Raw genomic sequence first — 24,490 nt, 5'->3', positions numbered from 1 at the left:
TAGTAACTTTTTAGTATTTGCCTCTTGCTGTTTTACCCCACATTATGGCATTGTCTTGAAAGTCCAAACACATGTTGCTCCACTGATTTTGTAGCACTCGGCTTTCTGCTGTCAATTTACATGAAACCAATTGATTGCAGGAAAATATTGATCTGATTGTCATGAGATCAGGTTGAGAGGATTGATGATTTAAGGGCAGCTTGAGATACATATCTAAAATTCTTACTTTTGCATGTCACAGGTGAAACAGTTGTCTTGTGGTGTTTTTCTTGAACTCAGTTTATTGCCCTTTGTCAAACTTCTAATCACCATTTCAGGTACTGGGGGGGAAAGATAAAAAGATAAAAAATTCCTTAAACCATCTTCCTCAGGCTCTCAGCTTAATTCTTCTAACACCTCCCTGCCTTAGTAGTCTCAGTTTCCTTTGCTCTCACCAAGAGTTGTATTCAGCTCCTGCTATTTCCCTTAGTAAGGTGACAGGTCACACAGGAGGTTGGGCTCATATGTACACTTGATTGTCTAATGCTCTTCATTTCTTAGTGGGTGTCCTCTGGTGCTCTGGGCTGGTCAATGTCACTATTCATGGAGACACTGGGCCACAGTCCTTTCAGGGATGTGTCTGTTCCAGCTTGGTTGTTCTGTGGAACTCAGTTCTTTCAGAGGTGTTCCTGCTCTGGCAGGGCTTAGCTGTAGGCGAGAGTTCTCTCAGAAGTGAATCTCCTCAGGCAGGGAGTGTGTCCTTCTATGACTATGTCCATAGATGTTCTCAGTGACTTCTTCAGGTGTTTTCCCAAGAGCAGCTCTTCAGTTTCTCCACATGTACCCAGGAATATCTTCTCCATGTGTCTCCCTGCACCTCTTGCTAGCAGCTGCCACTCTTCCTTAATTATGTTTAAGCAGAAGCATTATGTGCACCTCTGGTTGAGATTTTGGCTTGCAGTGGATTGTTCACATCCATTTTTTGTGCAGGCTGAACTTCTTTTGACTAGCACAGGGCAGCTCGCAACCTCTAGCCACGCGTCACCCCTGCAGTCCCTGCCACTGGTGGCCAGTTGAACACAGCAAGCCAAGATACACAGATGCAGCTTCTGTCAAGCTTCTGATTTTTGCTAATGGAGTGGTCTTGTTCAAGGTACGAAAAATTATTTTTTATGTGTGGGGAGGAGGGAAGCAATCCATATATATATATATATGTATATATATATAATAATATGAATGCATATGTATATGATGAATTTCATTAGTCTTCCCATATGCTTCATTACCTTTGATGATGTGGCTGTTGGCTGTAGTAAAGTGAGTGTCTTCTGAAAACCAGCAGTATTGTACACCCAGGTGGCTTTCAGACTTTCCTGCTGCTTTGAAGTCATTCATTGTCCTAGTAGTGGTGAGAAGACTTAATGATACTACAGCTAAGTTCCTTATTACTCCATTTTGTAACTATGATGTTAATTACCATGGAATCTGTGTAACTGCCATTCTGAAAAATTCGACTGTTAGCAGGGTTAAAATCTGCTTAGGTGTATATCAGACCCTTTTGAGGGAGAAGGTTCCTATTTCACACACCAGTGTTACTGCGCAGGGCGCTTTTTTGTTGTTTAATTTTTTTAACTTTCCTTGTTAGTTTTATTGGTGAGCAGATAGACCCTAGAAGGTATTGTCAGTACAGTTTTTGGTCACAGTTTTTTTCATCTGAAGTGTGTCTGAGGTTGAGAAACCATCCTGTATCATAAGCAAGGCAGATGATCAAAGGCTGATGTATTGAGTGTTCCAGTATTATTGATGCTGAAAGAATGGAGGCACATCAGGTTTTGTAATCTCAAGACTTTTGCCTGGGTGCCAGCAAGGTGACCTGTCTCTGAATTATGAGAGTCTACAGCAGTACACTGAGTGTTTTACTGTAACAGAATTAGGACCTTTCTCAAAGCAACAAAGGAAAGTTGTTTTTTGTCTTTTAAATGCTTCATTGGATAGCTTGGCTTCTTTAGCTATTAGCTGTAAACTGTCAGTGGCCTAGGGGAAGATGCTGGAAAAGAAAATGGTATATTTTTAATGTGATTAAATTGCAAGTTCTGATTTTTGCTTGAAGCCTGTGTCTGTCGATTGCTGCTCCTTTTTTTTTTTTTTTATTCATGGGATTCCATATTTCTTTCAGAAATGTAACTGTTTATGTAAGTCAAGTGAATCTTCCTTAATGAGCTATAAGTTTTTATTCTAAACAAGTCATTTATAATAGTAAATTTGCATCTCGTGATATTTTGTGAGATGTTATGCCTGTATTGCAGAGGTTGGATAGTTTTCGTCTCTAAATATTGCTGTCCTAATTGTACAGCATGGTTTTAATTTAATGTTACTGTTCAATATTTTCTTCTTATAGAAGAGTCCCATGCCCCTTTTTTTCTATAACATGTTTTAATAAATGTTATCTGTCAACTTTGTAAATGTTTTCTTAAGCTTGAATGAAAGGAAAGCATGTCTAGTACTAGTATTTAATATTTCACTTTGCCAAAATAAGTGCTTAAACAAAGTACAAATCCGAAAGTTGTTGATATATAACTTTATTAAATATATAAAAAAAGTGTATTTAGTAATGTGTCTTCTTGAAGTAATAACATGCCAGCCTAGTCTAAGAAAACATTAAAGTAAAACATGATTTTTATGACAGTAAGTTTGATGAATTTGTGGAATTGGACACTTTGCTTTCTTTGCTGCTTTAGGTAATTGGCTCCATGCTACTTCAAATTTGCCAAATGGGTTTTGTTGTAACTGTTTTTTACAGAATGGTGATCTCTGAAGTTATGATAGAGAATGTACATGCTGATAGGAAAATTCCAGAATACTCACTTCATAGTAGCAGCAACTGCATGTCCCAAAAGCCTCTTGGTGCATTGGAAGTAGGTACAGATAACATAGATTTTTTTTCCTTGTCTAAGTATGAAAGAAATTTCATGCTATAAAAAGTATTAAAGTTTCCCTTACCTACCTGTGAGGGTTCCTCCTCTCCCTGACTAAATTTAGGTACTCATACTGAACACTTGATTTTGTCCAGCCTCCATCCGCTCAGTCCTCGTGGAACTGTCCCAGCTGCTGTTTACTACCTAAGCAAAAAAGGAGCTCATTCTTATTGAAAGCACATTCAGTCAATACCTGGAGAAGTCAGTATTTGTATAACACACTCATATGGTACAAGAAAATTAATTTTCTATTTTGGTACACATTTACTGAACATGGAAGAATAAGCCCAGTTTTCTGCCTGTTCAGAATTACTTGTTTGAGGGTTTTTTATCTGAATGAACAAATACAATTTGTCTCTGTGTTCTTTAACTCTGTTTTTTGTGCCCTGGCCAGGACGCTTCCCAGGCCGCTGCTTTATCTGATCAGCATTCAATGCCTAATGTGTGAAGAGTGTTCTGTGTCTTAATGGGAGAGAAAGACATACCTCCAGAAGACAGAATGTGGTGTCCAGTTAGACGGGGTGGGTATCCCAGCAGGACCTACTGGCACCAGTCACTCTGACTGTTATCAGCTAGTACATGAACTGTCTGGTTCATAAATGGAATCCTTGCACTACCTGACCTACAAGCATATGCAGGATAACTAAAAAAAAAAAAAAAAAAAGAAAAAAGCACATGCTTGCTGAAGTCATTTCTGTGAGTGACAAGGCCAGTGTAATAGAGGTGAACTTTATAATTCTTTGCTTAATAAAGGTGGCAGTTCACAGCTTAAGTGGGGGGGTGTCCTCCCGCAAAATCTCCCTCGCTGCATCTGCGACTGCCCATCCAGGATACGGCTCTGAGTGCGCGTTCTCTTCTGGAGCTGCACGCCAGTGTTCTCGGAAGAGCTCTTCCCGCGTACTCAGCGGCTTCAGCCAATGTTCAAATCCTGCCTTCGTGCGAAGTCGCGCTGCGAGGGCGGCTCCGCCCTAGCCCGGCGGCGGGGAGCGTCCGGGCTCCGCGCCAGGAGCGGGGCGGGTTCCCGAGCGGCCCCGGGGCACCGCCCGCTGCCGGGGCGTCACCAGGAAGCGGAACGGCCGCCAGCGGAATCAGTTCCGGGTGCGAGTGGCTGCGGGAGCGGGCGGGAAGCGGCGGTGGGAGCGGGCCGGGCCGGCCGGGATCCGCCATGTGAGAGCCGCAGACAGCCCCAGGTGAGCGGCGCGCGGAGGGCGCTCGGCCCCGGGGCGCCTGGCGTTCCCGGACGGACGGGGCCGTGCTCGGGAGGGGTCCCGGCGCCCGCCAGGCCCCGCGGGGGCGGCGACCGCGGCCCGGCGGGCGTGGCTCGGTTCGGCCGCCTGGAGCGACGGCAGCGCTTTGTCGAGGCGGCTGTCGCCCGGCCGTGCCTCGGCAGGAGCTGTCGCGTAAGCAGAATCGGTGCCTCTGGTGCAGCTTTGGCGTGCGGGGAGGCAGGGCGGGCGCGCCTGTGTCGGGGTCCGCTGTTAACCCGAGCGAGGCGTAAAATCCTTGGCACGGAGGACTGGGGCGGAACGAACCTGGCCTCATTCAGGGAGGTGCTTATTGCCAGGAGTTAGGGGACCTTTCAGCTGCTGCTGTTCCGTCAGAGAAGGTGTAAGTTCTAGTGAAACCCCAATCTCTAACGCAAAGGTCTTTCCAAATCCCGGCAGGTGTGCACAGCATGCAGAATTGGAATTGGCTTAGAGTAAATCAGAGTTGAGAGTGAATTTGGAACAAGCTAGAACAGTCTCAGAAACATTAATGTGGGTGAGCCTGGTTTTCAAGGGGAAAAAAGTGATAGAGGGTTAGCTGCACTGCAGTTGCTGCATGTTACAGAATACTGAACATCTGGATCAGAATGTGCCTGTGCTTCATTGCCTGTCCACGGACAGCTCCAAACAGTTCCATCTGTCCCAAGGAGTGTGCTGGGAAAAAAACCACGAGAACACGCTCTTCGCAGCTATTGTGAATCTACTGCAAAAGATGTTGCTGGTATCTAGAGAGCATCGTTCATCATCAGTCGCTTCATTGCCTAAAAGAAACATAGGAGCCAAAAAGTCAACAATTTGACGAAGAATGGCTACTGTGAAAAAAAACCCAACAAACCAAAAACCAACCAACCAAAAAAAAAAACCAACCAAAAAACACTACCCAGAAACAAAAACAGAAAAGAAAGTGCAGATTAAAATGGACAATAGCGATGAATTATTACCCTTGTAATAAATAAAATCATAATATCAGAAACTTCAAGAGCTCTCTTCTCACTTGTGGAGGTCTGGCTATATAAATATATATATATATATATATATATATATGTATATATTCAGTTTCAAAATACTGGAGATTTTTATAATGGTAATGACTTCTCGAAGTTGTCAGGTATTCAGAAAATGTGGCTATTAGCATTACATTATGGAATATTGTGAAATTTGTGCACAAAATAAAAGTTTTTGATCATTACTTGTAAGATATTGCTGGTTTGAAGTGTACGTATCACCATCATGCCCCTTTGTTTATTTATCTGGCACAATCCATTTGTTGATACTGTTGTCATAAACACATAGAATAGTTTGATTTGGAAGGCACCTTTTGATTTTGGCTTATCTCCAGTTTGCTTTCTGGTAACTTTTTTTTTTTTTTGCATTCAGAAATAGATATGTACCTACAACTACTGTTGTGGTAATTTGATTTCTAGAGTCAAGATTTAGAGATTATTTCTATTGAGGTTTCTAATTCTTAGGTGAAACTGTTTTTATGCATTGCTGGTGTTTCATTTTTGCCCTTTCAATCACTTCCACACAGGCAAGCAGTTGTGAGGAAGACAGTTAAGAGAATGAGGGATGAAGGTGTCACTTGGACTTCAGTTTCATATCTGCTTTCTTTGGATATTTGCTCAAATAAGAGTGTCCTTTTTTTTTTCCTACACAATTCTAAATATTCCTACAATATCTCTGCTTCATCATGCTGACTACTGAGAATGAGTTTGCAGTGTTGCTGTTATTGGCCTGTGCGTATGTATGCATGTCCATGTATGTACATACAGCTAAATAAATTGATTTTATTTCAATGCTAAATCATCCACTCTTTCAAGTGACTTTCTGTTCATCATGTTGTGAATCTCGATGAGATAAAATAAATCCGTTTAAATTTTTTGATAGACACTGAGTGTCAGGGGTTCCTGCTTTGCTCCCCTGGCAGTTAGGGAGGTTGATAGCACTGCCAGAGCTCTCACCTGCCAGGCAGGAGCTTTGCTTATGGCTTCACTGCAGGTGTTCAGTACTTTGGGTACAACGTGGCCTGTCTGGCTGCAGAGAAGGAATGATGACTTTCATTGGTGTTCTGATATCTATGGATGCAAGAGTGTATGAGCTGTTTTCTAGTAACTACAGTTCTGCCTGTATTAACTTGCTTCTGTTTCTGAGGAAATGAGCATTTCCTGCGTTTTTATGAGGTAAAGTAATGAAGTTTTAAATTGTTGTGTAGTTGTCGCTTAACAGATTTTATTGTAGTCCAAGCCAGATGTGAAGCAGACTGACTTTCAAGGCTGTTTTCCAATGAATAATATGCCACATGCAGCTTTTGTTGTGTGCTTTCCTACAGATAATTTGGGCAAAGTGCCTCTATATTCCTTGATTCCAATGGGCACTTTAGAGGAAGTGAAGAATTAATGCAAAAACCAATTCTGTGTATTTGCATAGTGCTGCTTGTATTATTAGAAGTTTGTTGTACTTCAAAATTATCTCAGTTGTTGGGAGATTATGTGGGTTTCTTACCCTCCTTTAGTTCTGGGGTTTTTTAATGGCTGCAAGATTAAACCCTATTTTTTATCAGTGGGGTAGCTTACCCTCCTTTGGAGATGGGATTTCAGTACAGCAGCAGTCTTGTGTGGCACATTATTTAAGGCCATCCAAGAGCACTATACGTTGACTTTTAAAGGATAATTCATATTTCACTGTTATGAGAGGTATAAACTGGTAAAATGTTCTATGATCAGTCGCTTCAAGATTATTTCAGTAGTGTCTTAAGAGACCCCTCCTAGCCTGTGACATACTTGATGGCAGTTTTTCTTTGATACAGCTGATGTTAATTAGTGTGGCTGTTGTAAATCTGAAGACTGATGCAAATGCAGTCTGAAGGGAGTAAGATTGATGAAGACTTTTGTCCAGGAACTTCTATGATCACAGCTGATAAGGCTACATTCCTAGGTTAAAATTCTCTTGAATGATGATACGTATTTGCAGTGATGTCCTGAGTTCTCGAACAGATGGTGCAGATACTAGCTCCTACAAAATGCAAGGGAGGAGTGCACTGATTTATACAAATACCTGTTTATTTTCTTGCCTTTTCTCTGTATTCTGAGCAGGTATGTATGGAGGGAGTATCACAGAATCATTGAAGTTGAAAATCATTAAGTCCAATTTTTAAGTGATCACCACATTGTCAGCCAGAGCAGAGCACTGAGTGACATGTCCTGTCATTTCTTTAGCACCTCCAGGGATGGTGACTCCACCACCTCCCTGGGCAGCCTGTTCCAATGCTTAGCAACCCTTTCAGTGAAGAAATTCTTCCTGATTTCCAGCCTGAACCTGCCTTGCCTCAGGTTGAGGCCGTTTCCTCTTGTTCTGTCACTTTTTGCCTGTTAGAGGCATTTTTAGTGTCATGGAGTATTTTGTTTTGTTTTTGTCTTAATATTCATTATGACCCTCCTAGCTTTTCTATGTATTTCTGTTCTCAGACGTGCTACAACAGTAATGGTTTGTAATGTGGTTTTTTTTTCAAGAATTCCTTGTTGCTCAGCTAATTTAAGAAAAAGCAAGGGATCTTTTCTCACACCTTAGTGTGAATTAAAATTAGTATAATATGTGTCATTCATCTGGTGGTGGGAACAGTGAATCATACTTCGGTGAGTGAGGGAAATTAAACAGGTGCAGACTTAGCAGCAGAAACTAATACTATGTTGGCAGACACACATCTTCGTGTTATAGTTATATGATGCTTTGCTGCTACTGTATGATGTGAGTAAAATTAAATAACTAATGTGGTTTGTCAACATCTATTCTTGTTATTTAAATTAAATAAGAGTTTTCATAGAACGTAATTTTTAAAGGAAATTTCTTTTGAAATCTAATAAGAATCGTTAAGTGCCTGTCACTCTGATGTTAACAGGTTGCTTCAACGAATGCTTCTGTTTGAAGACATAGGGCAGCGATCCACTACTACTAACACCATTTTGTGGACTACATTTGCTGTATAAACCCTGATGAATAAATGTAATGCAGATGCAAAGAGAATTTACGTGATTCTTTGGAGTGTGACTGCATCATCTCCTACAGAAGTAGGCATGAGGCTCAACACAGAGCCCTTCTATGACCTAAGTGAACCTGGTGTCCAGTTTTGGCCTGTGCCTTCAGCCACTTTCTTAGATACATAATAGCTATGAAAACCTTAAACACTTTGACCTACTTCTGAGGAAAGGTTAAGAGAGGACCCGATTGTAGATAGGTGCCCAGACTCAAATTTTACAGGACTTTGCCCTACCTTTACACTAACTCCCAGGCAGGGGTGAAAGCTAAAGCGAGACGAAATGCATTACTTTTTAAAAATGAGTGTACAATGAGTGTACTGCTGTGAGTTTACAGAATATTCTGAAGTTGGAAGGGACCCAAAAGGATCATTGAGTCCAGCTCAAGTTGTCTTAGTTCTCAGTACCTGCCAAATGCGTGAGTTTACATATTGCAAATAAAACTGTCGTCATTTTAAGCTATTGTTCTATGTGACTATACTGAGCCTAAGTAGCACAGGTTCCCTCTGCATGTGCTAAGGTACCATGGAAGGTAATGAATGGGGCTTCTGACTGAGCATTATTTCTTTTTCTTCATCTGCGCTAATTCTGTAAGGCATTATTGTGTGTTAAGTTTCATTGTGACTGCTGATTAACTTCAGAGATATTTTTTTTTTTCTTTAGAGCATACAGTGGATGTGTCCAAAGTTAATATGTGCTTTAAAGTACCTGCTTGCTTCAGTTAAATGCTATGTGCCTGACCCCAAAAGAGAAGAGGCTAGTGTGATGTTTCAGCTTGAAGGAAGCTGTTAAAAAACTGAGGGGTTTTTACTAGCCTTTTCAAACTGTAGTGATCTTCCCAGACTCTTTCAGAAATGTTCCAGCCAAAAATGCTATTGAAAGTCTTGAAAGTGCTGCTGCTCTGCCAGCACTGATGAATAATTGAGTATTGGTATGGTACAGTACCCTGCTGAACATTATTTTGGTTAATGTTACTAAGATTTTATTATGGAGCTGCTAACTTGATCCTATATACAAATAAAATAAAACCTTCTCGTGTATGGGAATATAATCCATGGATTACTTTTATTTTTTAGATAGTGATATTCAGGTCTTTTGTGAATAAATAAGATAATTTTTCTTCTGACTCTTATTCACCAATTAAACACGGTGAGTGGTGACTGCTTTTCTGATGTGCGTAATGCCTGGGTTTTCCCCCAGGTCTTGCTTTCCCAAATTGATACAAGGAAGTTGGGATGCTCTGCTACTAACCCTGCCAAAATTACTGCAGCCTCAGTGCTGTTCCTGTTACAGTCCTGCCTACTCCTGAGTGGGCTGTCCATTGGTAGCCCGGTCAGTTCCCCTCTAGCTGGAGATTTAAGGTTGTGGCTGAAATCAGAAGATGAGTTCCATTCTGTCCACTGGTGCTGTATTTCAAAATTCTTGTCATTTAACCCCGGCCTTCTACAGATGTTTTCAAGGTCACAGGAAGCATGTATCTGCAAAGGAAGAAACTAAGGTGAAAAAGTAGTCACAAGAGTGTGCTGTAGCTTATTCTCTTTGTTTTTTAAGAGCAGATGGGTATAGAATCTTGTTGTCCACTGCCTTTTAGGCACAGTATTTTATTTGACCTGTTTGCTTGAAGGCAACACTGTATGTTTCCTTGATCCCTACTGCAGGTTTTTACTGCTTTTCTGCTACACTGATGAACAGACTTACAGACCTTTAATGCCATCATCCTCTCCACTCACTGACAGGAAGTGCTGTTTACTCCTAGCATCTTAAGCCAAAAAAGCTTCTTTGTTTCCCAAAAGAAAGATGAAACAACTCTGAGAACAAGGATGTAGAGTTGCTTACAGATATGTATATGCATATGGAGATAATGGGGTGTTCTAACAGTTGTGATGGGCAGGATCACAGTGGATTCCTATCTCCTTGGTGTCCTTCTGGTTCTCACACTTTCTCTTTTACGTGTTTTCAATGTGTGGCCATGTCCCAGGGACTATGAATTCATCTACAGATGCCATGATGAACATAATTTTTTTTTGATGCATCTTCTTTCTTCTCAGATGCCTATCCTTAATTCATTCCTTCTGTCTGGATCAGTGCTAGTGGTGACAATTTATATTTTAATATTTTCTCCAGGAGTAAGTTATCGATTTTGCTGGGTAAGAGCCCTTAGGGAAGTATGGGACAAAGAGGAACACCACTGTATGTGACAAACTTTCTGTACATCCTAGACTGGAATGCAAAATTACTGCTTCTGGGGACTGGTCTTTTGGTTTGTACACAATCCCTGACCCAGGTCCATTAGTGTCACTTCAAGTCAACAAAAATGCTTCCTCCATTTAGCAGAGAAAGTTAATCAGGAACGGCTGATGGTGCATCTATGCATATCTAATAAGCCTCACAAATTAAAAGCTTCCTATGCATATCTAATAAGCCTTACAAATTAAATGTTTCCTGTGTTGGGTTTCTAAGAAGCTTGCTACCCTGTCAGACACAAGAGAAGGTGACAGGTTGTGATGGTGCATTCCCTCCCTAGGGATTCTTTAAGCTACCTTAAAACTCCTGTTTGTAACACAAACATGCATCCAACTGCTGGAAATCTTGTCTTCTGCATGTGACTGGGATAGTGGTTCTCTGTACAACAGTCAGGGATGCTTAGAAAAGCAAAGTTAATCTTGCCAAGTAACTACCCCACAGCTGGGATAGGTTATGTGTTGTGCTGTTTTATTTTTGGCTTATATCAGCTCACAGCTGTGAACTGTTTTGTAGCTTTTTTTGCCGAATAAAAGAATTGTCCTGCCAAAGCCATCTTTGAAGGTGTTACTGCAGTCATCACTTCTGGTAGCCATCTTGCAGTCCTTATTTCTCACCTTAGATATTAGAGCCTATAAAATGTATTTTTTCTTACTTTTACATCTCAGCCAAAAAAAACTCAAATGAAGTCCCATTTACCCATTTTAATGGTAAGTTAGAGAACATGCTTAGCAAGTCTGACAACTTGATTTTGAATGTTCTGTGAGAGTTTTTTGCCAGTTTTCTAAGTCAAACATAATGTCCAGTCCGGAAGCTGGCTTTCCTGTGTCTGCTGAAAAGAAGTTCCATTTGTGACAGTTGCGAATGTTAGTTTTAAGTGAGGGTCAGCTGACAGAGTTCCAGTGCTTCCTTTTAGGATTTTTATCTTATTTTTACCTGTCTGTTTTCTTTTTAGAATACCTGAATTTTCATAATTTGATTTAAATTGTTCATATGTCCCATTAAGCATGTAACATAATAGAAAAAAAAATCCACTAGTATATTGTGATACATTGGATATGCTTCCTGCATCCGAAGTCAATGGATGTTGAGATCTGTTTGTTCAATTGGAAAAGCAGGTATGGTGGCAGTATTATGTCTTCAGACTTCCGCATTAGTAACAACTAGAATAGCAATAAAAGTCTGAAGGTGCTTGGGTGCTTGATTAGTGCTCAGTCTTGGAAATGGAAGGTAATGTTGAGGATCAACATTCTCAGGCTGATAGTGTGTGTATGTGCATTTTACAGTAGTAATCTATAAAAAGTGCTTTTCTTTAGCTTTTGTTTGGAACTCTATACATTTCTTTAAGGCTCCCAGAATGTCCTTTCCTGGTGTTTGAGTACCTATGGCTTTTAAGTTAGGTTAGAATTTAAATGTCAGATCATTCTAGCTAGGAAATCACTGCTGTGTCCGATGGGCTTCAAAGTTCACATCATGGTTTGTTAAAAAAAAGAATTACAGAAGAGTTTATTTTTTTTTTAATTGAAAGTGAATGGGTGGCTCAAACACTTTTCTTTCAAACACACGGCACACACGCATATGCATGCCTGTGACTTTTCCTTAGGAGATTTTTCAAACTTCACAAAGTACCTTCCAACAATCATTCTTGGGAAATTTAACAATGTAGTTCCCTGCAAGTAGCACTGTAATACCTGTCTTGAACTCAGGGTTCTGAAGTGTTTACTTTGCCTAGAGGCTATTAAATTGATATTCTTTTGGAAGGTGGATTGTTCTGCACTTCTTGCCAGGGAATGAAATTGCAAAGTTTCTTTGAGGACAAACTGTCCCAGCGAGACTGTGATGTATTCTGAGCATTGTGAATGTTGCAGAGGGGTAATTCAAATTATAGAAATGCAAGAAATGTGTAGATTAAGACTCTACTTTTTTATTACATCGGGTATTGATACTAAATGTTTTGTTGTAATGCACCTTTAACGGATCAATGTGGTGATTTCACTTAAACATTTGCAAGCATTTGTTTTTGAAATGGAAAACTCTGTATTCATTCTCTGTTTTAAATCTTCTAATTTTTCTTTCAGATTACTCTTTACGTCTGTAGAAATGGACAGCAGCAGTTTCATTCAGTTTGATGTGCCAGAGTACAGCAACACTGTTCTGAGCCAGTTAAACGAACTCCGCTTGCAAGGGAAACTCTGTGACATTATCGTTCACATCCAGGGTCAGCCGTTCCGTGCCCATAAAGCTGTCTTAGCGGCCAGTTCTCCATATTTCCGTGACCATTCAGCATTAAGCACCATGAGTGGCCTGTCTATATCAGTTATTAAAAACCCCAATGTTTTTGAACAGTTGCTTTCTTTTTGTTACACTGGAAGGATGTCCTTGCAACTGAAGGATGTTGTCAGTTTTCTGACTGCAGCTAGCTTTCTACAGATGCAGTGCGTCATTGACAAGTGCACACAGATACTGGAGAGTATCCATTCAAAGATTAGTGTTGGTGATGTTGATTCTGTCACTGTTGGTGCCGAAGAAAATTCAGAGAATCGCAATGGCGTTAAAGACAGCAGCTACTTTGCCAACCCTATTGAGATATCTCCTCCCTATTGCTCTCAGGTGCGACAGTCAACAGCAGGCAGTGATCTTCGGATGGAATCTACTCCAGGCAAAACTCTGCGTAGTCGTCTGCAAGAAGAAGGGCACTCAGACCGAGGGAGCAGTGGGAGTATCTCTGAATATGAGATTCAGATTGAAGGTGATCATGAGCAAGGAGACCTGATAGTAAGGGAAAGTCAGATTGCAGAGGTGAAAGTTAAAATGGAAAAATCTGACAGGCCAAGCTGCTCTGATAGCTCTTCCCTTGGTGATGATGGATATCACACTGAAATGGTGGATGGAGAGCAGGTGGTAGCAGTAAATGTTGGTTCCTATGGGTCTGTCTTACAACATGTTTATTCATTTACCCATGCCTCATCACAGGCTACAGGTGTGTCGGAAACCTTTGGAAGCCTGAGCAATACAAGTCCTTCAAGGTCAATGCTGAGCTGTTTCAGGGGGGGTCGTGCACGCCAAAAGCGTGTACCTACAGGTCACTTGCATAGTGATGTCCAGGGCTTGGTGCAAGGGGCTGACAGTGAATCCATGGTGAGTAATCCAGGATATGAAAATAGTCCACGGGAAAGAAATGCAAGAGGTCATTGGTATCCATACAATGAGAGGCTAATTTGTATTTACTGTGGCAAATCTTTCAACCAGAAGGGGAGCCTTGATCGACACATGCGATTGCACATGGGAATAACTCCTTTTGTGTGCAAGTTTTGTGGGAAGAAATATACCCGTAAGGACCAACTTGAGTATCATATTCGTGGTCACACAGATGACAAACCCTTTCGCTGTGAGATCTGTGGAAAATGTTTTCCTTTCCAGGGTACACTAAACCAGCACTTGCGAAAAAATCACCCAGGGGTTACAGAAATGAGAAACAGGGTTGAGTCTCCAGACAGAACAGAAACATTCGTGGAACAGAAAGTAGATAATGATGCTTCAGCTTCTGAAGCCATGGATTCTAGTATGGAAATTCATGCAATGTCTAACACATCAGACTAAAATCTTGCATCTAAGTGAAACACAGAAAAGCACATTACTAATGTATTTTTTAAGTATTTTATTCTTTCAGTAATCTTCAATTACTGTGTACAAGTGTAATAACCTTTTAATTTTCCTGACCTTCTGGAAATCAGTTAGAAATGGTTTCTGGAGAAGACTTCAGAAGTATTTTGTTTTTTAAGGAGGATGAATTGTTTGGGGTTTGTTTTTGAATATTTGAAGATGCTCAGAATATAAAGACAGTGTACTGAGGAAAGGCTAGGAAGAGTCTGCTGAAGTGTCCCTGCTGACTGATCTGGTGAGACAGAAATGCCAGTGGAGAAAACTAGAGTAAGATTGGCAGCTCTGCTGAATGCTCAAAGAAGCTGTAATTTCCATTTATTTCTTAAGTCCTGTTCCCGGTAATGAGTTAAACAGCAGTGGAAGAGAGAATATTACAGCTTTGATTCCTCTCCTGTCACAGTGAAATCGTTCACTCTTACTAACTGGTTTTGGTAGTGAGTCTGTTTATATATATAAATTTGCTTTATATATATAAAATGCTTTCACTTTGCCTGTTCTGGTTGAGGTGAATGTAAAAGTATGTCAAGGCTTATACCATATGCCACTCTGTCGACTGTTAGGACTCCTCTCTGCTTAGGGTGTAGAACTTCAGACTTTGGGAGGATGGTTTTGGTTTTAAACCTGTTGTTTGGTTTTCATTTTATTAAAACTATTACTTTGTGTGCAAAAGTGAGCAAAGTGAATTACCTTGTTTTAATAGCTTTGCTTTATAACATATGTAAACCAAATGCCATAAATCTATTAAACTATGGTTAAATTGTTTAAAGTTAATAATGTTAGTTGTCTAGAATGCAAGCTGGACAACCTGTGGTGCTGACCTTTTTATATATATAGAGATAGATATATCTATATATATACAGATACACACACACACACACACACACACACACACATATATATATATATATATATATATATATATATATATATAAAATATTAGCAAACCTAAAAGTAGCATTGTGGTCTAAAATGTGTTTTTACTGGCCTCAGAATCTACCTTCATTTCGTACTGTAGAACCATACCAGGTAATTAAACTTAACTTCATCACTCTTCATGGTTGGTTAAAACATGAGAGAGATGTAGTTTAAACCACAGTATTTCCAAGCAGTATTTTAATAGATCTCTTCACAGAGAGCTGTTTTCAGGTGCACGTTGACTTCCTACTTAAATCTCCAAGTGATCTGCCAGCACTTGGAATTTGTACTTTTTTTGTATAGAAAAACAAATACTCTATGGGAATTTTGAGCAATATGTTATTTCATGTGTGAGTATTACAGAGTTGCTATGGCTTCTCTGTTTTTTCAGTGTTTTTTTTCTCTATAAAGGAGCTACCAACAACTTTAAAAATACTCTAAATCTTTTTTGTTTCACCAAATGTATGTTTTTAATATGGTGCTAACTTCATAATTTAGGTCAGTATAATATATAAAATGTGAAACATAATCATAATGGTCAAGAAAAGAAAATCTCCAACAATAGACAAACAAAAGCCCTCCCTACACAAACCAACACCCCCCAAACCCCCAACCAAACAGGAAAAACAAAAACACACAAAAAAATAGAAAAATAAAAACAAAAAACCCAAAACAAATAAAAAACTGACAACAAAACCCGTACCACAAAAAAAACAATAGCTTAAGAGACCTCAAAAGCATGGACTGGCAAACACTACTGTTTAACGTTCTACCTGAATTCTACTTGATGAACAGAATTAATTATTAAACTAATCACATACTTCTTTAGAATACAGGTTTTTATATTGGTTCTTACGTTTGTTTAGCTGATACTAAAAATACATTTGTGAACATGCTGTTTAACTCCCAAAAATTAGAAAATAAAAGCTAATTTCTAAATTATTGGAAAGAAAAAGGTAGGTTTGCTATCACGTAAAGCTTTTTGGCCCCTGTGAAGCTGGGGCATACTTGTGCCGTAGCTTTATTAAATACACTAGTTCTTAATATTGTGACAGTCTGCAATAAGAATTAGTCTCTCAAACATGGATTTACAATATAACCCCCACCTGCTTTATTGGAGCAGTTTCAGTTAAATTGAGTACGTCATTTGCTTCTTTGTCCTAAAACTGCCTAAATGAAGAGGCAGGGGGCAGGGAGATGTTTCTCTCCCTGAAGCAACAACAGAAATTTCGTTTCCAGTAAGGGAAGGGATAGTCTATGTCTAAGGCAGGTAGTCTGTATGTTTACCCACCTAAAAACATGGTGTTTCTGATACAGTTTTTTCCTTGAGTGTTTAAGTAATTAAATGCAAAAAGTGTGTTTTGGTAAATTAAGTTTGAGACATGCAAAATCCAAGAAATGTACAGTTATTCTTAACCCTTTATCTTGAACCTGTGCTGTGGTGCCTTTGGTGTGACTTTTTCCCTGGAAGGATGACTTGAGGATAGCAGGATATGGGTATAAATTTATATTTCTTGAATTTCTCTGTGTCACAATCTTAGCATTATTTGAATCTAGTTCTTTGTATTTGTAAATGTATTAAAATGGTTTGAGTTTACCAAAGAGTGACTTATCCAAAATTGTCTCAGACAAAAGCAAACAAAAAAAACCATCGCGTTGATTGTACAGGTTCAGGTTCAATACATTGTAACAGACTGTTAAGGGGCAGGAAATGATCCGTTTTTCTAGGAGCCGTGATTCAGCAGTGTGCAAGTCCTGCTCGCCCCAGCTCGGGCGGGCAGCGTTCTTGCCTCCAAGCCATAGTCCAGCTCTGCGGCCGGCAGCGCCCCGCGCGCGGCTCTCCCGGACACCGGCGTCACCCCTGGCAGCAGCGGTGCCACCGTGCCTTGTCACACAGTGGGGTGCCAGGATCAGCGCTGTCACAGACACGAGGTGTCATGATGGAGTTTGTGTCACCAGCCCACCGAGCAGGAGGCCATTGCTTTAGCAAACGGTGGAAACCTTGTGCAGTGTCTGTGCAGTTCTCAGCACAGAGCTGTTACACATTTCATTTACAATAAATGCAGAAGTCAATAAAATATGTGAAGAAATATTTGACAGCAAAATAAGTAATGAAATTATACAGGCTGGTTCATAATTGAGTCTCTTGTTAATCTACCTTTTTAATTCTAGACAAATGTGAAAACAGTGACAGTGTCCTTTCCTCTAGATGCTTAACCCAAACTGTGAAAATAAAGGATTTTATACCTTTGCTTATGTTTCTGGTTTAAAACCATTATTTTAGTTTTCTTTATCAATTATCTTCCATATTATTTCTTTTAAACTTGTAAATACATTTAGAAAATAGCTTTGTAAATACTTACAATGTATTAAAAGTTCAGTTTGGTCACTAAGGCCTTGAGATTGGCACTGCTTTCTGAGTGTGAAATCTTTCTGTAGCATAAAGGATACTGTCAGTTCACTGTCAGCAGGGTAGACTGTAGGCCTAAATTGAAAGTTTTAATGCAGTCTTCCCCAGCATAGATCCATGTTTTATGCTGAAGCCTTTGGTTTACTTCTAGACAAAACAATGAGGCCTCTTAATATGTTAAGGCTGAATTATGGGAAGAAGAACAGGAATAAAATCAAGGGCTGGGAAAATATTGAATAAGCTTTACCTTTAAATATATATATAATTTGAATTTTTATATTAGTTTACTGTGATTCTTTTATTGTCATTTTTCTAAACAGGTTTCACATGAAACCTTGAAAGGGACTCAAATATGCAACACCTAATCTATTTTCCAAGGGAATTTTACCCTTGAATGGTGCTTTTTGACTGGTCAGGGTTATTTATTAAATTTTATATTTGAAAGTATTTGGGGAATTATGTAAATCCTTTATATGAATCTCTTTATTTCATGAATTGTAAATTTCATAATACTCAGTGATCAAATTGGAAGTTTAGTAAAGTCATTCAAAATGTTCAAACTTTATAATCTGTGTGCATTTTACATATATTTTATCAAGTGCCAGAATACTTGTATTTAATATTGTAGATTTAATACTACTTGCACATCCCTGCGGCAGCATTAACTTAAGTTACGCAAGTTTACATTAAAAAAATAAAAAAAGCTAAACAAATAAGTAAGCCTGGGACATGTGTTCCTGTATTTCTTCAGGGGATGTGAAGCCACGTATCACTGACTGAGCAGGTTTGCTTTTTGCTCCTGTAGCTCGCTCCTGCTATGGCAGATGCAGAACTGCTGAGTCCCATTCCCACAGGCCAGGGTTTCAGCCTTTGGACTCAGCCCAGGAACCTCTGGTTCTAGATCTGGTTGGAGGTAGAGCTCTTGCACGATTTTAACAGTGTTTGTTTCTGACTGAAAATTTGTATTTTTAAATAACTTTTGTTTGTATGGTTATTTTTCAAGATAAATAATTGAACAGTTTGAATGACTTGACTTGGTGTCATTATCTTGCAATATAAACCAGGAACCTCACACCTCCGCACTTCATCGCCACATGAAGTAAATGAAGCTAGCTAAGCTGATGCTGTAAGAATTAGTAACTTGCCATTAAGGATTATTTTACAGCATGAACTTTAAAATATTTATTCAAATGATATTTTACTCTTGTATTCACTTTGTTTTTAGATTTGTGACATGAATATTTCTGTGCTGCTTTATTTTGTTCTGATGAGTTTGTTTCTTGCTTGTAAATAGCTTTTTTTATGGTATAAAGTCAATCGGAATTGCTGTTTGTAAATTAAAATGCTTCTAGAGCAAATCTATGGTGTCAGTGTCTACATTTAGATATTTAATTACTAAGGGGCTTACATTTTAGGTGCTGCTTACTGAAGTGTTACGAGAAGCATTTTAATACTGATCTGCCAACTAGAAATCAAAAGTCTTTAGAGACAACTACTCTTGAAGTTTCTCTGTTTTGGCAGCATTAATTACTTAGATTAATTAGGACTAAGATTATCATTTGCATTGTGCGCTCCAAAACCTCATCCAATTTTCAGAGCAAAACAAAAAGTCCAGCCAGGTGGTGGCAATCCATCCATGCCGTTCCAAGGCAGGTCTGTTGAAGAGGGACACACTGCTTCATTCCTACAGCAGCAGTTTTGTTTTATGTTCTGCCACATGTATCAGTAGGGCTGATGCTGCTCCCAGCGAGTGTAGGTACACCCCTCCTCACCCACAACCTCGAATTTAACAGGAGCAGCCCCAGTGCAGCTGTAGGCCATGGTTATCTTGACTGGCAGTGGGATTTGGAGTTGAGTGAGTTAGTCCCTGAGTCCCTGTTGGTGTCAGGGTAACTATTCCAGCAAAACCTCCCTTCAAATCCCCTTGTAAGGTCTGAAACTTCAAGGAATGCAGAATGGAGTAAACAAGACCTGACTATTAGGAGTGGGACAAACAAACTGCTGCACTGGCCACGGACATGATCAGGTGCCTGGAGCATCTCTGCTCTGGAGCCAGGCTGAGAGAGCTTGGGGTGCTCACCTGGAGAAGAGAAGGCTCTGGGGAGACCTCAGAGCCCCTTCCAGCACCTAAAAGGGCTCCAGGAGGGCTGGAGAGGGACTTTGGATGAGGACCTGGAATGCCATGACAAGAGGGAATGGCTTCCCACTGCCGGAGGGTGGGGTTAGATGGGATACTGGGAAGGAATTCTTCCTTGTGATGGTGGTGGGGGGAGGCCCTGGCACTGGGTGCCCAGAGAAGTTGTGGCTGCCCCTGGATGCCTGGAAGTGTCCAAGGCCAGGTTGGACCGGGCTTGGAGCACCCTTGGACAGTGGAAGGTGTCTCTCCTCATGGCAGGGAGGTGGAATGCGATGAGATTAAGTCCCTTCCAACCCAAATCAGTCTGATTCTATGAATATTCTGAAATACCTGAATTCTCATCCTAGCTGGCACATCTAAATTCAGCATCAAGGAAAAAACAGACACAGAGATTGAATACTTGTTTTAAAAGTGCTATGAAATACCACTTTCAGCAAAGCAGAAAATAGAAAACAAAGATTTTGTGAAAAAGTTTTGTTGAGACAGCTAAGGAAAAAAATGGTTTAGGTTAGAAAAACAGTTCTGTTCACCTGATCTTTGTGCACATGCAGACATAGGCCCCATTGCTTAACTTTTTGTAATGCAAACTTCCTGAAAACAGTTTGAGGGGAAGTTAGAATAGCCAACGAAAATGACACACAGAGCTTATACTCTTCCAGCAATAATTATGCAGAGAAAATGAAGCCAAATCCCATGGATGCTATGTTTCATGAACTATATTAAATAGCATAGTACATTTGTATTGTGCATGAGTTTAGAAAAATTTTAAATTGAATATTATGTCAAAAGTCAGTTGAATTATAGAAAGAAACATTTCATTAAAATTTAGGGAAATTATATGGCTGATGACATTGTCTAAAGTAACATTACTTGTCTATGCATTCTTTTCCACCAGAGGGTGCTGGCTGATTTTAAAAAATATGTTATATAGGGGTCATTTAAGGCACTGTACATAGCAGAAGCCTAAAATAGGAACAAAAAAAAAGGTTTGCAGTCTTCATTATGACACCTTCAAGAGGAGAAGGTGGTGGGTGATTCCATTGTTAGCAGAGCAGTGTTTATACCCAGGATTTCAGAGGCTGTCCTGCTGTACTGCATGAGACCTGTAGAAATACCAGTAACTAATGTATATTTTTCAAAGACTGTAGCCCATAGACAGTTGTTTTAATGTCCTGGCACAGTGATACAGCACAGAGCAGAAAGCATTTTACCAGAGAATTCTGTACTTTTTCTCTAGTGGGAACTGATGCTGTAAGTATTAGAGGAAAATGTGTTGCTTGGCAGTACATCAATAGGATAAACTCAAATAAGAATAGTATATTAAATGATTGGAGATTCAAATTAAATTAATTTTCTTTAGCCTCTCTAAGGGGGAGGGAAGTGTAGGGAAAATACCTTCTGCATAGTGCCTTTGGCTTTGATATAGTTATTGGTGTTGTGAGCATCAGAATTTGAAAGCAGATCTCAAATCTTATTTTTATAGTTTATTCTCAAACTGAAATTTTCTGCCTTGAAAGGCGGGCTCATACACAGTTGTGATATCTGAAAATGTTTAAACTGCTCTGAGTTTGATAGGCACTATAAAACCTTTAGTAACCAGGAGAAAGACACCTTCTAAATGTATTCTGCTCATCATGCAGTATCTCAAAGCTTCCTCTGCACACATTCACTAGACTTTTGTTCTCTAACATGCGAACCTGCAGGCCAGCCTGATGGGCTGGGTGGAATACTGCATCTAGCTAGGAGTCCACGGAGCCAGTGTTTTCCTGTAGTGATGCCTACAGTGTAGACACACACACTGTGCCTGAAGGTTGCTTTTAGAGAAGCTGTAAATCAGAGAAGGGAGCTCCATCCTTCTGCCTCGTAGCTTCAAGTACCACTCTCAATTACCAAGAAGCCCACAAAGCTCTGTTTGATTGCCTCGGAAGAACACAAGCGCTCAGTGCCCTGCAGTATCATCACCCGGACCCGAACGTGATCCCGGTTTCAGCTTGGAGGTTCCGAGAGGTTTGTCGGTGCACGGGGAAGGGAGAGCCGTAGCCCGTGCTGCGGCGAAGGGACGCGAGCGAACGGCACTTGACTGACTCTTCTCCGGGAGCGGCCAGACCCTCCGCTCGGGGCCGGGCTGCTGCCGGGAGGAACACTCGGGCTGTTCGGAAGCTCTGCCCGAACCCCCGGGTTCGCCCCGCGGCCCGACCCCGAGCTCCCGCCGCCCTCACGGAGCCGCGTGCGCAGCCGCGCTGTGACCGCCAGGGGGCGCGCGCGGGGCGGGCGCGGCCAAGGACGGCGCAGCAGCACCTGCGCTCGCGCGCTCCCGCCCCGCCCGCGCCCATTGGCGCGCGCTCCCGTGCGGGGAGACAGTTGGCTGGCGCGCGCGTCACTCCCCGCGCCCCGGCTCCGCCCCGCGGTCCCCAGCCGGGCCGGGCCTCGTCCTCGGCGGCGCTGAGGGCACCTCCCCTCACCGAGAGCTCGCTGGGGGCATCGAGCCCCGAACAGGTGTGCCGCGGACGAACCCCGCCTGCCCCGCAGAAAAGGTGGGGCCGCTCGCCACGGCCCCGCGTCCCTCCGCCTTCTGCCTTCCCCCCTCCCGGCGTGTGTTGCGGGCGGGGCTCTGCGGCGGCGGGCCCCGGCGGGCGCCCTCCCTCGGGAGGCGCCACTTGCCGGAGGCCGGCGACTGCCGTCCCCCGAGGGGACAGTGTGGGCCGCTGCCGCAGCGCCGCCCGCCGTGGCGGGTCCGGGCGCCTCCTGCGCGGGGCGCGGCAGGTGCGCGGGAGGCGGGGTGGGCGCCGGGCTCTGGAGGGGATGGCGGCGCTTCCGCGCTTCGCGAGCGCCCGACAGTCCCCGGGCCTCGTCTTGGAGAGGGCCCGGGCCCGTCCCCGCCGGGCGATGTCGACGCCGGGGCTCCGGAGTCGGCCCGGGGCGCTGAAGCGGAGCGGGCACGTGCGGTCGGTGCCGCGCGGCGCGAGTGCGGGCGGACAGCGGGAGCGGACTTGGTACCGATATGGGGTGTGGGGGGAGCACAGGGAAACCGCCTAGGGTTGGCCACGCCCTCCCGTGTCTTTCGGAATAAATTTGAAAACTATTTGCATATCATGCGGATGAAACCGTCAGGGTCTTGTTAAGAGGCTTGACTGCCGTCTGTTTTCAAATCACTTCAGATAGCTTTTGGTCTAGCTTCTGCAGGCTTATGTCAGCCTGGGGCTTTGGCAGGTAGTGGATGGAGAAGGAGTGGATGTTGAAATTCTTGGTTATAGACGTACATGGTGCTTTCTATCTGTGGTTTGTTGTTCTGAACCCAACAAAATAGAGCAATAGAGTATATGTGTTCTTGTCATACTAATTATTGAAAAAATTGAAGTGTGTTGGTGTCTTTGAAATACAGAAGGATATTCCTTGCCTCAGAAATCTTATCTATGAATGTTGCAATCTTTCTTTTATGTCCAACTTTGACAGTCAGATATTTTTTCTCTTGTTGATCATTCATGCCATGCCTAATAGATACTCTTCATGTTTGTGAAGGACAGGAAGCTGCTGTAAAGGGCAGAACTACACACACTTGTTTGTTCATTTTCTGTATGTTGCCCATCTTGCATGATGTAGCACCAGTTTGAAGCAAAGTAACTACAAAACACTTTTAAACCAAGTTATGTTGTTCATTTTTCTGTTTCATTACCATATTTTAGTGAAGGGAAGACATCTAGAAGTTCAGGTGCATAGTAATTACAAGGTTTGCCCTTTACTAAAGTGGCACACGATGCAGGGCAGACAACAGGCATCATGTCTGTAATTTGATTGAAATGCTTAAGTGGATGCTAACCCATTTTTAACTTGTTATTTTGATTCTTCTATGAACTAGGATCATTTGCTCACTCAAGGAGTGCCTACTGGATGAGTTTTGGATGTGCCAAAAGAACACTGCTTTTCCAGCAAAAGACAGCTTGCTTTGATGCCAGTTGGAATTATATATAGTTATAGTCTAGAAGACAGACTTTTTTAAGGTGGAGGTTCCCTAATGATGAAAGGAAAATAGAGACTGTAGTAGAGGCATAGTTGTAACACCAATTGATCTGCAATGTTTTTTACCTTTATCAAAACAACATGGGCTTTAATGGGGTTTTCATGTCAGTCTATATAAAACAAGCTGTCTTTGAGATTATTTTCTTCTCATTTGATGCATAATTTTATTAAACATTATGTTTTATAAAAGTTGGTATAAGGCAAAAGAGGAGAAAAAGGAAGGGCTATGCCTACTATAAATGTTACCAAAATGAGTTACCTAAGCAGTACTTTTCTCAGGTTTGTTGCTGATCATGTTTGGTGGAAGAGCTATGGCTTGTGTCCATTTTGCTTTGTTTAGTTAAGCCTTGAAGAAAATGGTATGAGGATGACTAGCATTTACAATTCATAAAGCACCTTGAAAGAAATGAGTGAAACCAATAAACAATACGTGTTGGCTTGGACCTTTGTGTTGATTGACATTGAGGAAGAGTTACAAGCACATATTCAGAGTATATTTAGCTATGAAATTTATAATAAGTTGCTCTTCCCTCTGTGATGTGTATGTAGTTCTTTTGAGTTTGAGAATTTATCATATACCAATGGAACTAGAATGGGGAACTAACAATGAAAGCTGTGAGGGAGAGGTAAGAATAAAAGTATTAGAGTGCATGTTTCAGATGAGGAGTGCCCAGTCTGAGAAGAACCGAGTTGTAAAATAAATGTCACTGTAATCCTGTTTCCTGATGTTTACAGGAATGTTATGCTTTTAAACAAGAGATAAAACTGCTGAAAAGCCAGAGCTAGACCCAGCAACAGACGAATGGAGGTGTGCAGCAAAATGGGTTGAGAGCAGAGCTGTCTTATTCCACTGTAAG

At 41.4% G+C, this 24,490-nt stretch overlaps 2 protein-coding genes across 9 annotated transcripts in view; both read left to right on the top strand.

Annotated features, from left to right (window-relative positions):
* Positions 1–43: 43 nt before the first annotated feature.
* On the top strand, positions 44–18,837 carry ZBTB34 (zinc finger and BTB domain containing 34). Of its 5 annotated transcripts, none has more exons than XM_088065630.1 (4): positions 44–1,132; positions 2,780–2,894; positions 3,349–3,475; positions 12,570–18,837. In XM_088065630.1, the coding sequence occupies exon 4, from the start codon at positions 12,592–12,594 to the stop codon at positions 14,089–14,091; it is 1,500 nt and encodes a 499-aa protein (XP_087921756.1). In that variant the 5' UTR covers positions 44–1,132; positions 2,780–2,894; positions 3,349–3,475; positions 12,570–12,591; the 3' UTR covers positions 14,092–18,837. The 5 variants fall into 5 exon arrangements, 4 of the variants coding, with proteins under 4 accessions (XP_087921756.1, XP_014113492.1, XP_014113493.1 ...); XM_014258017.2 differs by having other exon boundaries at positions 2,780–2,898; XM_014258018.2 differs by lacking the exon at positions 2,780–2,894.
* A 3,182-nt stretch (positions 18,838–22,019) lies between these two features.
* The window catches only part of RALGPS1 (Ral GEF with PH domain and SH3 binding motif 1), an 82,680-nt gene continuing 80,209 nt past the window's right edge, over positions 22,020–24,490 (top strand). For all 4 annotated transcript variants that reach the window (XR_001331894.2, XM_014257987.2, XM_014257988.2 and 1 more), the window contains exons 1-2: positions 22,020–22,112; positions 24,369–24,485. The gene's annotated coding sequence lies outside the window, so the exon portion shown is untranslated. The remainder of the gene's footprint in view (positions 22,113–24,368; positions 24,486–24,490) is intronic.

The sequence above is a fragment of the Pseudopodoces humilis genome, chromosome 22 (assembly GCF_049639895.1).
Source record: "Pseudopodoces humilis isolate 2021_Gansu_Grassland_sample_001 chromosome 22, ASM4963989v1, whole genome shotgun sequence".
Classification (NCBI taxonomy): domain Eukaryota; kingdom Metazoa; phylum Chordata; class Aves; order Passeriformes; family Paridae; genus Pseudopodoces; species Pseudopodoces humilis.
Note: the sequence above shows the minus strand (reverse complement) of the source record. Positions and strands in the feature narration are given on the sequence as shown.

What these genes read in the sequence shown, in the direction of transcription:
- ZBTB34 (XM_014258018.2), top strand. Translation starts at nt 12,592, where the DNA reads ATGGACAGCAGCAGTTTCATTCAGTTTGATGTGCCAGAGTACAGCAAC.